Genomic DNA, 13,858 nt, shown 5'->3' with positions numbered 1-13,858 from the left:
AAGGGTCAACATTAAAAATGTCAAAGGTTTTACTGGGAAGGACAGGAAGTAGATGTTGTGCTGTGGATTAATATTTAAAGGTAAACTAACTTACAAGTGATAGATAAATGGTAAGCTAAAAAGTTAGCTAAAAGTAGCCCAAAACTGGTAAGTTATAGTTACCTCAAAGTGATGGATAAATGGTTAACACTTAACTAAACACATTAATAAATCATAGCTAAATGCATGTTTAAGCTAATTGTCATGAGAATCCTAAATGGTTGAGCAAGCTAGGTAGCTTATTGGTTAAATTGTTAAAATATTCAGCCCAAAGAAATGGATTAATCAATAAAATAAGTAGCTAAAAGTAATAAACTCTTCAAATAATCAGCTAAAGGTAATGTATGATAAAGCATTGAAATAGTTAGCTTAAAGTCAGGATAGCCTGCGTGAGTAAGCTAGGCTAAGAAGCTTAATTGAAAATGCTAAACAATCTACAGCGAAAAGAAATGTTTAAATGGTGAAACAGCTAAAAGTCATGGACAAACACTTAGTTTAATGTTGTATCAAATTAAATACATAACTAAAATAATAGTTAAAACAAAAAGTAAAAGTAATGCTACATCTTCTGCAACTTAAAGTGGTAATAGTGCACACGCAAACCTCAGCAAACAGACCTAAACAGTCAGTAGAGCCGTATGAAAACATTATTTGAGGTTGTCTGACTGAAGATATGGGAACCACTGGTCTGAAGCACACCTGGTAGACAGGTGCTTAATAAAATGACACACAAAACTTGATCTTAAACCTGGTTTCTATCATTGACCTTGGTCTGGAATTTTGAATGCAATCCTACCAGTTTTCTTTGTAACAAAAGGGCGATGGTTGTATTGCATTTGAATTTGTGAGGGAAAACGTTGTTTCCTGTGCAATTCAGTGCCTTTTTGATCGAATGAGAACATAAAGGATTTATGTAAGCAGCCGAGGTTTACAACATCCTTTTGTCGGGACGATGTGTGAATGCCAAGTGTGGCAGAACGTCGCCAAAACAGCAGCTGAAAGCAGGTCATTGCAATTCTAAACCACCATCAGCTCAATCAGGCTGTCAGCGCACCAGTTTTCTTCCTCAGCAACAGCTGGGACTACACCGGCCTCTGACGGAGCCCTGGGCTCAGATTTTCTCAGTCTCAGACAGTTTGGCCCAGTATCTCTGAGTGTCAGTGGGTCTTTCGCCTCCTCGCTCCTCTTTTTTCTTTTTCTTTTTTCTCTCCCCTCCCTCTCTCGCTCCTCTGATCCTCACGTCTTCCCACTGCAGCAGACATTAGCCGGTCGCTGTGAGGCTGTCGTCATGCAGCGCTGCAGGGAAGGAGAGCAGAGAGACTTCAGAGACGAACGAGGAGGGAGGAAAATGTCTTCATACTAATATATCAAGACTGAATCAGACAAGAATCTTTGAATTTTCTTATCCTCACATCCCTCTAAAATCTAAGACAGTGTTTCCCTAAAAATGAATTTCTTAGCTCAGTTTAAAAAGAATTGTTTCAGGAAATATGCTAATGCCTCTCTCATATTTGTACGCTAAGCTGGTGAGCTTAGTTTAGCATAAAGGCTAGAAGCAGGGGGAAACATATTCAGTTGATTGTAACAGCTGGACACCACATTTGTGCATTAAACTAATATCAGCTAATATGCTAGAAATATGTTTTATAGCTTGCCAGCCTGTTAGCTAATTAGCCTAGCATAAAAGCTGGAAGCAGTTAGGAAAATTTTGATGCCCTGCGTGCAACTTAAACAAAACTCTGATAAAATTCAAATCCCTATCTTGGTCAACTTCAAATGTTTTTAAGCTTTGACTTTAACTCTTTTCCCGCTTATATTTTAGCCAATTTGTTTGCAAGCTAATTAGCATGACCCCCAAAAAATAGAGAAAATTGGAAAGCGGAAAGAATTTAATTTAATTTAAAGAGAGTCGGGGTGAAAAAGCAAAATGTAGATGATTATTAAAGAGAAAAAATGCTAACAAGCAGCTCAAGCTAAACAAAAAGCTAACTGCTAGTGGTCACAGTTGAGGCTGTGCAGTCACAAGAAGCTGGTGGTGAAAGAAACGCTGCACTGTAACAGAAAGGGACGTGACAAACGAGCTGGAGGGAGGAGGACGAGACTGACGATTTGTTCTGATGAAATTAGCTGCAGCTGTTTGATGATAATGATGCTATTTAGCTAGCCTGCCCCCCTGCTAATCTTGTTTAAAAATGCAACATTATGTGTTTCCTCTGAGGGGGGAAAACCAACGCTTTCACGGGGGTGTACACGCTCGATTAGGACGTAGATACTCTAGCAGTGCATGCTCCGCCGGGGCAAACCTTTTGTCATGATAATTGGTGGGAAAGAGCTTGTTGCGCTGAAGTGAAGCGCTAATGGGTTGCCGTCATGTGATGCACTTACATGTCGAGGTTTGTAGGTGTGTGAATGAACGGGGCAAGCCTGTCAGACCCATCTGCTGGACCCCCAGAAGACCTGTTGTGGTTGCCATGGTAACAACCTCCTTATCAGCGGTGAGGGGATATGAAGGGTGTGTTCGCCGTTTTTCATACGCCAGCCTGCTGCAGTGCACCTTAACGTTTTTTTGTCCTCACGGTATCACATGTTTTGTGATTTATATATATATTTGAAATGCTTTTTTTTTTTTGCTCATGTTTGTGCTGGATGCCATTTTGGGCAGGTGATGGTGTCACGGTCCACCTGTTCGTCTCACAGAAACATTATGTGGAGGCCTTTAGGGAGTCAGATCCACTGTAAAACTGAACAAACAAAAGGAATTAGAAAATAATAGGCAGATATTTTCTCAGTCTTTCTCCCTCCAGTCTCAGCACGTGGATGCTGAGACAAAGGCTGAGCCGGGCAGACGGATAACGTGGCACCTTACGCCCTCTGCTGGCTGATTTGATGAACACCATGCAGTTGTTCATCATGAGGGTCTGTTCTGACTCCAGCTTGTTTCCCCCCTCCATCAGGTGACCCGTCCCCTCCCCGGCGTCCCAGCAGGCAGGCATGGCAGACGGTCGGCAGCCAGACGAGCACTGGTCCACAAACGGCCAAGAGAACGGCGAGAACGGCTACTCGGCCTACAGCTCTGCCTACAGCCAGAACGGATACCACGGCGGGGCGGCCGCACATCCTGGAACGACAGGTAGGAAAACGAGAGTGTGTGAGCGAGTGTGTTTTATCATCATGTGGGCCGGTGACATTGATTGGACCGCCCACGCAATACTGCCAGATGGGTCTGCAGCTGTGGGGAGATGTGATTGGTGTCACGGTGCCAGGCAAGGACAGTCATTTCCCTGAATATGAACAGTGGTGCATCTCCTGTGGGCTTAAACTACTCAAGTAATTAAAAAGTATAAAGGGTAGGGAGAGGTTCTGGACGTTTCTGGAAGTAGAGCAGAAAGCTTCATTATTCTTGGTTGGAAATACTCCAAACTGTGACCTTTAAATATTAAGTGTAGGAGGTTTCTGTTGCAGAAACAAGCTTGTTTTGAGGTTTTCATGCTTTGATTGCAAAAATAAAAAAAACCTCCAAGCTCTAAATTATGTTGACGTGGTGAGCTAACAGTTGCTTAATCCTACAAATAAAATAAAGCAACCTGTCTGTTAGGGGTGTCATGATTTGACATTGTCAAATTTAAAGGTGCAACATGTAAGATTCGGCCACCTTGAAGGGGCAGCACATGACTGTAGCTGCTTTTTTTAGCTCAGTTAGCCGTGCAGCTGTTTCGACGTGTTGGTATTTACACTGGAGCTAGCTGGTTAGCATGCTAACTTTGGTAAATATCTCTTCAACGCAACACATAGACGCCAAAATTGTTATTTCTTCACATTCTGTTGATAATATTAGTACATTTTTTTTTATGTTATGAGCTTAAGTTCTTACATATTGCACCTTTAAATCATTTATTTAAAATGTGTTGTAGGAGAGGAAAAAAGTACTGGAAGCGATCGTCCTGCTTCTGATTTCGACTGTTTTCTCGATGTAAGAAGTGAGACTGCCCCCTTTAATATCCATCATAGTACAACTGAGAGATACAGGCAGGTGGATTTTTTTAAGGTTTACGGCAAAATGCCAGAATCCTGAGTGAGATGTATGCAAAGATAGAGAAAGGATAAGAAAAGAGGATTACGCTGGTTATAAGACTTTCTATGTGTGCATGTGTATTTGTTGAACATAAATATTACAGTCTTTTTTCCAGTGTCTTCAATTTTTTATAGTTTTTTTGTCATTGCGCTCCATCTTGAGGTAAGTCGGCGCTCTATCTGCATCCATCTGCACTGCACTCGACGTTAAGCCCCAAATATCCTCCGCAACTCGTCACAAAACGAGCGTTGTGTCGACCTCAAAGTGAGGCCCACCCACAGAGATGAAGTCAGCGGAGTTACTCCTTTTTCATTTCCTTCCTCCCCATCCACGTCTTGTCTTCCCGGTGTTGTCTGTCTCTCTCTCTCTCTCTCTCTTTCTTTCTCTCTCTCCCTTCGCAGTGGATGACTCAGCCAATTTGCCTCCCTCCCCTCCCCCCTCTCCATCCGCTGAGCAGATTGGGCCCGTGGCACAAGGTACACCCACACTACACTTTTAACCACTCAAGACCATTCAGGATGAGAGTGTGAATGGCGGTGAGAGTGGTAGCAAAAAACATCTCTAATCGGAGACAACAAACACACGCACGTCTTCTCGCTCTTTAGACACGTGGCAGCATGAAAACAAACAATTTCCTCCTCTATCTTCTGGTTCTCTGTCACCTCGCATGTCGGCTTATCGTCCTATCACCTTTAAGTAGTCTGCAGCATGTGCCACACTGTCCTGTCCTGCTCATTTTAGCAGTAATAGCTCTCTGCGATTAGTTTTCTAACACATAGCGGGGCCAGACGGCGACACGAACATGCTTCGTAGCTCTAGGCGATAGTACATAACCTGCCACAGGAGCCCTTCATCTCACCAGCTCTAGTCTGCTTTCCCCCTCACAACATCTCCTTTGTTTGTTCCTTTCCTCACTTTGTGTATCGATTTTCTCACGGAGTAAATCACACATTGGCTTTCAGCTCTTTACTCACGGAGAGCAGTGCGGTCTGCTTTCTGGTCATTTTCCTCCTCGCATGCGGCATGCAATCACCGAAACGTAGGGTGACGTAGTCTCGCAGCACGTTTTTAGAAGCTAATGAGAACTTTTCTACACCAGCAGAGCAAATTTTGTCTTTCTTTCTTTAGAAACACCTTCAGTAGCCTGCAGAAGACATTAGTTGGATATGCAAATGGCAATATCAGTGTAGTTTACTCAGAAATTAACAGCTTTTTATTAACTGCTTTAAGAATATTATCGTTGCTTAATATTGGGGTCATTTTCAATGCAATTATTGTAGTAATTTGGGGTAATTTAATTTACTTAAGTGGTAATTACCACCTTTTTACCATGTCAGATGGTAAAACCTGTAAAATTAAGTGTCATCATAAGTAATTGCTTATTATTCAGGGTTAGAATATGAAGCAACGATCTGTTATTCCTCAGCCAAACTCTGAAAAGGCTCATTTATGCCCCCGTTATTTACTAAGATGTAACTCTAAGTTAGCTTGGATGTTAAGCAGCACATCAAGGAGGAGTTTCTGAAAACAAGCACGGCGACGACAGAGGAGGTTGTAATAATGTACCTTCTTTAGAAAGACATATCCGGCACTTTTCGGATGTCCGCCAGAGTTCAAGCTTCTTCGTCGTGTCCTTTGACCGTCCCTCATGAACTTTTGGCTACACTGTCCCCACAATTTCCTGCGGTACTGCTCTGTTTCGTCCGCATCCGTAAGTTTTCAGAAAACTTGCACAAAAGGGCTCTAACTATATCTGTATCCGTATCTAACGTTGCGCATAAATGAGCCTTAAAAGTACATTTTATTTAAATTCATGTTATATATTTACCTTTTAATCAATCAGGACTAGACTAGAAGGTGTGTTGATTGCATCCCATGCATCTCCATCAGAGCTGAAAGTGTCTTGTAACCCCAGTTTTGCTGTCCTCCATGTCTCATCTATGTGTCTCCCTTCCCTGCTCAAAGAAGATAAAGTAGAGGTTGTCAGTCAACAGCAGGATGAGGATGAGGATGAGGAGGAGGCTCCAGAGGAGCCCCACAGTTACCCGGACGAGGTGGCATATGAGCAGCCTGGAGACTCGCTCTTAGAGCAGACAGATTATTTAACAGAGCCCCAGGCTTTGGGCTTCCAGCAAGCCCAAACACCTGAGGTCCTCAATGGAGGAAGTCATCAAGGTGAACACAGCCCGTCACAAAAAGGTGTGTGTGTTTTATGGGTTTTGTGTGTGAGTGTACTGTTTGTGTGAGCAACTGTACATCCTTTCTTAATGAAAGCATGTTGGAGTGAACGTCGATCCATTTCCTATTTTGTATGATCCTCTTGTGCTCTGCTAATGGGCACAAAGACTTTAATGAACTGTGATGCAGCTCGGGCTTTGCTGCCAACCTTCCTGCAGCTTTGTTGCTCTGAAATCCTTAAGCTTCTGCTTCAATACCCGAAGTTGCCATGTGCAAAATGATGTGACATAGCATTTTGATTTTGTGCTTTTCTTTCATGCAAAACATAACCATTCGCTTTTCATCGGAGCGACATTGTAACACCTGATCAACCATATTGTAGTTGATCATTTCTGCACTTTTGTATTGCCAGCTACATTGCAAATGCAAACTATCACTGTCTGAACTGTCAAGCATTGTAGAAGTGTTGCTAGAATTAGTTGTCTGTATTTTTTATGTGGGTTTTTGCTGGAATATTGTGTGCAAGAAGATGTTTCTGATGTTACCCACTTGTATGGGGTGCTTCATGGATCAGTTCTGAATGTATCTTACGTCTGTTGTATATCACTTGCTTTGAGTTTCAATGTTGTTTTCATTTCATACCAAGGCAAAGGATAATCCTGTTTTCCTATTGTTACCAAAAACCGACTTTGGGCATTACAATCCACCATCATAGGACATTTATCATCATCCGTATCTATAAGGTCAATTGAATCAAGAATAAAATTTAAAAAATGCAACTTTTATCTGAGCAAAATAAAACTTCATTCACATCCAAAGTATTCCTGTACTTAAAAACTGTAATGAAACCATTAATTTTAATTTATAAAAGTATCTTTCTTTATCATCGAGTTGACCATTTTTGTCAATCCTTGTATATTGCAATAGGAATTCAATATATTTGTGTACATTTATTTCTTGTCATTGAACATCACGCAAGTCATTCCCTCATTCCAGTTCTGCACGCTATCTTAGGTGCTGTGACCCCCCCTGTGCTGTTGTGGCCTGCTGCAAAATACACTGTGCTGTGTGTTTTGCTTGATGGAGAGCTACTGTATCTATGTGCAGAAGGCCTCGGCTTGACTGTATTGGCTAGCTTTTGTGGATGCTTCAAGCAAAGCTTTTAGCTATTGTGACTCGGCACAAAGTTGTACAGTATCCTTCAAACTCACAGCCCAGCCAGAAGAAAGTGTCAGTAAAGCATCGTGCGAGTCTGCTGCGAAAGAAGATGAGCCTCAAGTGGCGTCGCAACATCAGAAGGAGATGGAAGTTGAAAGAGTGACACCCGAAGGTGCAGATCTCGCCTCGAGTGAACCTCCTCCACTCTCTGTGAAAGAAAAGGAGCTCTCCGACACCTCCTCAATTGAGGAAAGTAACCCAGACAGAAAGGATGTAGTAGAAGGAGCCGCTGAGAGCGTCAGACTTGTAGAGTCCAAAGCACAAGAAGCAAAACAACCCTTACAGACAGAGGAGCTGTCGAATCCTAAGGAGGAAGACAAAGAGGGAACTATCCTACCAAGCAAATCAGGAGCCCCTGTGGATGACAGCAAGGAAAAACTTGTAGTGGTTGAGGAGACAAATAAGGAGGCCCAAGATGGTAGCACTAGATTACATGAGACGCCAGTGACTGATGATCAAAAAGTGGACCAAAGGCAAGAAACATCCCAGTCAAGTACAGAACCTGGTACAGAGTCGAAAACCACTCCAGATGTTTATGCAGAACATGAGTCAGGAGCAAAAACCTACTTTGAGACATCCTCAAAAAGCCACGAAGAGGAGTCATCACAAACCCAGAGTTATTACGAACTCAGCACAGCAGCAGAGACAAAGCTAAGTGGGGAAACTGAAGGTGTTACGCAGAAGCTCGAGGAACAACAGGAGGGAAAAGCCAAAACGTCTTCTGGTAAGATTTCTTTAGAACAGAGGAGTCTTTCTCTAAACATTACCATTGGATCTTCGGCAGGACAGACTGGAGAGAAGTCAAAGGCCCTCTCAGAAAGGTTATGTCCCATCAGTGGGAGCTTTGATGAATCAGAGGTTTACCCTCCAACACCATCTGTTGAGAGCCAACACAAGTTCCCTCCAGCTGTCTCCATCACCCCAACTACCACTGATTCACCTGAAGATACCCCCACCAAGGCAGACATGCCTTTACCTTCTGATAAGCACAGTTCTGGATTTGAACATTCAGGCAATCTCTCTGAGATGTTGGACCTGGCTGGGGCCTTGCCTCGGCAATCATTAGAGGTGAGGGAGCTTGACCAGATGAGACGAAAGTCCATGCCCAACAATGTGTCAGCTCTGGTTGGGAGTTCTTTGGCCAAGCTCGCCTTGGGAGATCAGACTTCGAGAGCTGTTGGAGGGGAAAGTCAGCTAGAGGAACTGGGCTACTGTGTCTTCAGTGAGTACTCTGGGCCCATGCCTTCTCCTGCTGATGTACCGAGCCCTGGTGACTCGCCACACCAGCGTTTCCCTTCAATGGAGGGTGAAGCTGAGGAGGAGCTTGCAGCCATGGAAGCTGAAGATGTTCAAAATGAAAAGCAACAACAAGATCAGAAAGAAATTGTCCCTGAGATCTCGCAAAAATCAGTGTTTGAAAAGAAAGATCCACCAGTAAAGACTACCCTGATTCTTGAAAAAGCTGTGCCCAGTGGAGTAAAACCCGATCGCCTAAGAATCCCAATGAATTCTTCAAACAACAGACTGACTGAGTTTCGTTTGGAGACTGGCCTTCCTGGAGACATAAAGATCCAAGCAATCCCTGAGGTAGACATTGAAAAAGACCCCTCCAGAGAAGCTTCACCCATCCCACCGGACAATTCCTTTACTTTCAATCTTACGGAAAATGGAAGCAAGGCACCCCCAACTCCAAGCACTCCCAAGTCCCCAGCTGATACACCCTCAGAAACCCAAATCACTGGAGAGAAGGCAGATAAAGAAGTTTTACCAGAGGTCAAAGCAGAGAACGATCCAGAGGCTGAGAAGATTGACAATAAACAGACAGAGTTAGACAAGGAAATGCAGAAATCTGAGCAGGAGAAGCCAGAAGAAAGAACAAAACCAGGAGAGGCATCATCTCAGTGTTTAGACAGCAAAGGAAAAGACGACAAGAAGACTCCAACTGAGCAAGAGACGCCTAAAAGATCAGAAACAACAGACAAGCAAAAGACCTCAAAAGCGGTTCAGGGTGTAAGCACTAAAAAACCCTTAGAAATAAAAGAAATCCAGTTACAGGAGGTAAATAAATCCTCACCAGCCAAGCCACACATAACCTCCCCAATCATCATCATACCTCAAGCACAAGTAGAGGAAGAAGCTGATGAAGACGATGATATTGAGATTGCCGAAGAGCCTCAAGAGATGATGGAGGACGATGAAGCGCCCAACAAGACAGATCAAGCAGAGGAGAGTCGAGTCAAAGAAGTTGGGAAGGAAGAGCAAAAGAAGGAGCTGGTGAGGCTGATGGTAGGCGATCAAATGTCGGAGGAAGATCCAAAGTCTGGAGCAGAAGAGTGGAGTCATAGCGCCATCAACAGCGATGATGGGGAGCCAGCGACGGACAGTTCGCACTTGTCTCCATGCTCTGATCACGATCAGCCAAATGAAGGTGGCAGAGATGAAGACATCGGAGAGGTGGTGGCAGAAGACACGCAAATAAACAAGGATGAAGCGAATAAAGAGCAGGGCGAGGTGGTAAAGGAAGCTCAAACAGGGGAAAAGGAAAGGGAGGAAGTCAGTTCTGAAGGGGTAGATAAAGAGAAAGGGCAGAAAACGATAGAAGAGGAGAAGAAAGACATCGAGATTGGTCAGGAGGTGGATGAAACCTCTGATGTGCTCTGCGAGACCAGACAGGCAGCTATCGATGAAACCACCATGGACATCTCCATCCTAGATACAGACAGTGGCTGGATGGACTCACAAGGTACCAGAGCTTGCAAAATTAATAAACTACTTGTAAAATTATTCTTTAAAAGATATTTATTGCATATAAAACACATTTTTTGATACCAAAAACTAGCTAACACTATTAAGCTTGTTGCTAGTAAATCTTAATGTGTCTTGCTAGCTCCTAGCGAGCTAGCAATGTGGAGAATTAGCCCTCTTTTAATCCCTCTCCACTGCAGATGATGACAAAAGTATCATGACTGAGCAAATCGAAGCCCTTCCTCAGACCCAGAGTCCTACCAGTACACCTGTGGTGGACAGACCCGCTAAACGGGCCCCTGGCAGAGGAAGGGGCCGTCCTGGCACCACTGAGAGTAAATCGTTCCGCAAAGTAACCAGCCACCATCCGCCGAGAGACGAGATGAAGAAGAAAAAAGGTTCAAATTCTGTATTAACGATGTTGTTTAGCTTAAAAAAAACTGTTTGTTTTTTTAAGCAATGTCACTTGTGTATCTTGATGTTAAGCACAGATTTAACCGAGGTGTGCATGTTGGTATAATCCTGTTTCTCCTCTTTGCTAGTAGGCCTGAGGAGGGCTGACCAGAATAAGGTGTCAGCCCTCCAAAGTCGTTCTCCATCTCGAAAGATTGTAGCCAAAGTGGCAGCCAGACACCCTAGGCCCACTCCGCTTCACGGCTCTGCTAGACGCAAGGCCACAGGTGAACACTCTTCACCAGGGATCGGTGCTGTGGATAGAGAGAGTGCGACCAACTTTCAATCTACACTCTCACTGGCTTTGTATTGATTTAACATCTACATGTAAATAACAGCAAAATCTCTTCATTCAACTCGAAATTCAGTCAAAACCTTGAATGACCTGGCTCTCTCTCTATTGATGGCTCCTTTAGGATTCAAGCAGGTGCAATGTAGCTGGCAAACATCATGTGCTGCTTACCCATATTTAAAAACCTCATGGTTTATGAGCTCAACTGCTTCGTCTGTTTTTTTTATGTTGATGATCTAATTTTATCCTTGTCAAAAGTGGAGTATTTTGCTCCTGCTTGGCCTCATATTCATGTTTATTTTTGCTCACTGATGCCATTTTAAACTGTGACTGGTATTTAATGTGCGAGTCTGAAGCCACTCTGGTTTATTTTTGCTGGAAATGGCTGCGTGTTGAAGGTTGCGTGTGTCTGGTCAGCTGAGTGTGAAAGACGATCTGACGTTTCACCGATATGTCATCTGGATTGCTTCCAAAGATGGTGTCAGACGTTTATGTTTGGACTCTTCAGAGTATATTTATGGATGTGTGCTGTGGGTGTGTGTGTTGTGTGTGAAGATTTACACTCGCAAATGTCTCCCCCTTGTGGCCAACATTGGTCATTACAGCAGGACTATTTCCCTCTTCTTCACAGGTATGGAGAGCCATCAGCCCCTCAGTGTGGCCCACCAGTCCAGGGAGAGGACCACTGTAAGTACCATCAACTTTGCATGACATCCTCCTTATTTTCTTCCTTTTTAATCCCTCTCTGCATGTCTTGTCGTTTTACTTCTCTCTGTGTTGCATATTCGTTTTGTCTTGCATGCTCACCTCTGTCCTTCAACAGTCTCGACAGAGAAGATCTGTGAGTATAGAAATCAGATAAGAGTAGGCAGACAATTGTGTTTTAGTGTTTTATCAAAAACACTTGTAATGTGCAGTATAAAGACAAAGGGGTGCTCGCAAACATCTTGAATTAAATCTTTCACCTTTCACTTCTAACCACTTCAAAAGTTGCATCTTTTCATGTGTTTCTGTAGATTATTCTTTATCTTGATTTGTTATTTAACTTCTTTAATGCTAGTTTCATGTCATCTCAGTTTGGAAGTAAACTTTTTCACAAAACTTAATCCTTAAAGGGCCAGTTCACCCCAAAAATCAAAAATACATATTTTCCCTCTTACCTGAAGTGACCTGTGAGTTTTGGAGATATTGGACGTAGAGATGTCAGCTTGTGGTGCTCAGTTCGCCTTGAAAATAGCAGCATCACTGTCTCTGTCCAGAGATCATGACCCAGTTACTCAAGTTAATCCACAGATCTTGTTGTGAGCAGTTTCATGTGGGAACGTTAGCTTTGTTGAGGAGGACGCCGTTAATGTTTACGTCCCACGCTGCCATGAGCAAGAGCCTTTCATATATTAACGTTTGGCAGGAAGAAATATATGTATATATATTATATTTGAGAGACATCTCTACGAACGATATCTCCAAAATTTGGCAACTCACAATAAAATGATCTAGATAAATAAATAGCACGACAGGTAAAAGGAAAATATGTGCTTCTGATTTTACTGTGAACTGTCCCTTTAAGTTAGCAACTTTGCTAAACATCCATTTCATCTCACTTCTTCCTTTCTCCATCTGTCTCTCACGTCATCTTCACCTCCTGCATGCTTTCCCCGCCTCTTGTCGCGGCCCTCGCTCCAGAGCCCCACGCGGGCCGTTCTGTTAAAGATGGCCGTTCAGCGCCGGGCATCCGATCACCACCCGCCCCGGCCCGGCTCTGCCTGTAGCCTTAAACGGAGCCCCCTGGTGGAGGCGGAGCTCAGTGAGGCCCGCTCCTCCTCTGCATGTTCCCGTCACGCCCCTCTGCCACACAAATGGGCAGAGAAGGTAAACAGGAAGGGAAACAGGAAATGGATAGGCAGCTAGAGCTAGCGTTCCTGCACGCTACATGTGTTTGACTCCTTTGTATTGACTCTTAAGTGTTTCTGTTCACTCAGGAGAGAGCGTACCGCAGCCCAGAGAAGAGGTCGTCCTTGCCTCGGCCTGCCAAATCTCTGACGCGCCACATACCTGCTGCTGAGCAAGAGGACGGCACCCCCACCAGGCCAACCTGTGAGAATACACTCTAGATTAACTTCACTGCACGCCTACTGATGACGCTCCTCAATCACTTTCTTTTTTAATCACCTTTGCACCTCCTGCCCTGCTTTTCTGCCCTCCTTATCCTTTTTGCTTCTTCCCCTTCTCAAAGCGTTCCAGTCCAGAGGTGACAGCAGGTCTGGGAGAACCCCTGGTATGGCAGGTAGACCACCTATTAGCTCCTGTTAGACCCATCGCACCCTCCTCAACAACACATGACATCTCTATGAGTACTCTTGATTTAGATAATCTGTTCAGTAGTGAGCATCATCCATTGAAAAAACACTCTTTCAGTCATCTTGGTGGCACATAATTCTGGCTGTAATCTGATTTATAGATTGATAAAATGAGATATCATAAGACTTTTGAACCTGTCTTTATCAAATGTTTAGATTTCTGTTCTGGTAATGACTGAAAATTAAAAGCAGTTTTAATTAAATAATGACCAATTTGAATATTTAAACATACAATTTAAGAAAACTTGTAACTTGTAATGCAAATAAAATAAAATAAAATAAGTCAGAGTAAGATTTTACCCTCTAGTGTTTCTGGCTTTGTCAGACCTTCAGTCACCTCATCAGATGAACAGGTGGGATCCATGACAACAGGTTGCTGCTTCTCGCTCTTGTTCAGGATGTCGTCGGCTAAAATCCTATTGGCTCAGCACCGGTATCCCGGCAACAAGCCGCTGGTGTTAAATGAATCCAGCTGCCTGTGTGTGTGTGTGCCTTCCCGCTCCT

The 13,858-nt window shown here is 43.6% G+C and overlaps 1 protein-coding gene across 9 annotated transcripts in view; it reads left to right on the top strand.

Annotated features, from left to right (window-relative positions):
• Positions 1-13,858, top strand: part of LOC311253347 (uncharacterized protein) — a 67,188-nt gene that overhangs the window by 45,197 nt on the left and 8,133 nt on the right. For 6 of the 9 annotated variants that reach the window (XM_084347255.1, XM_084347248.1, XM_084347252.1 and 3 more), the window contains exons 4-11: positions 2,994-3,169; positions 4,513-4,587; positions 7,503-10,250; positions 10,453-10,650; positions 10,795-10,932; positions 11,629-11,684; positions 12,977-13,091; positions 13,231-13,281. In XM_084347255.1, the coding sequence (XP_084203381.1) occupies positions 3,031-3,169; positions 4,513-4,587; positions 7,503-10,250; positions 10,453-10,650; positions 10,795-10,932; positions 11,629-11,684; positions 12,977-13,091; positions 13,231-13,281 (3,520 nt within the window). In that variant the 5' untranslated portion in view covers positions 2,994-3,030. Of the gene's footprint in view, positions 1-2,993; positions 3,170-4,512; positions 4,588-6,076; positions 6,311-7,502; positions 10,251-10,452; positions 10,651-10,794; positions 10,933-11,628; positions 11,685-12,976; positions 13,092-13,230; positions 13,282-13,858 lie in introns of those variants that run through there. The other 3 variants (XM_084347256.1, XM_084347253.1, XM_084347254.1) reach the window with 3 other exon arrangements.

The sequence above is a fragment of the Pagrus pagrus genome (genome assembly GCF_965226575.1).
Source record: "Pagrus pagrus genome assembly, chromosome: 24".
Classification (NCBI taxonomy): Eukaryota; Metazoa; Chordata; class Actinopteri; order Spariformes; family Sparidae; genus Pagrus; species Pagrus pagrus.
Note: the sequence above shows the minus strand (reverse complement) of the source record. Positions and strands in the feature narration are given on the sequence as shown.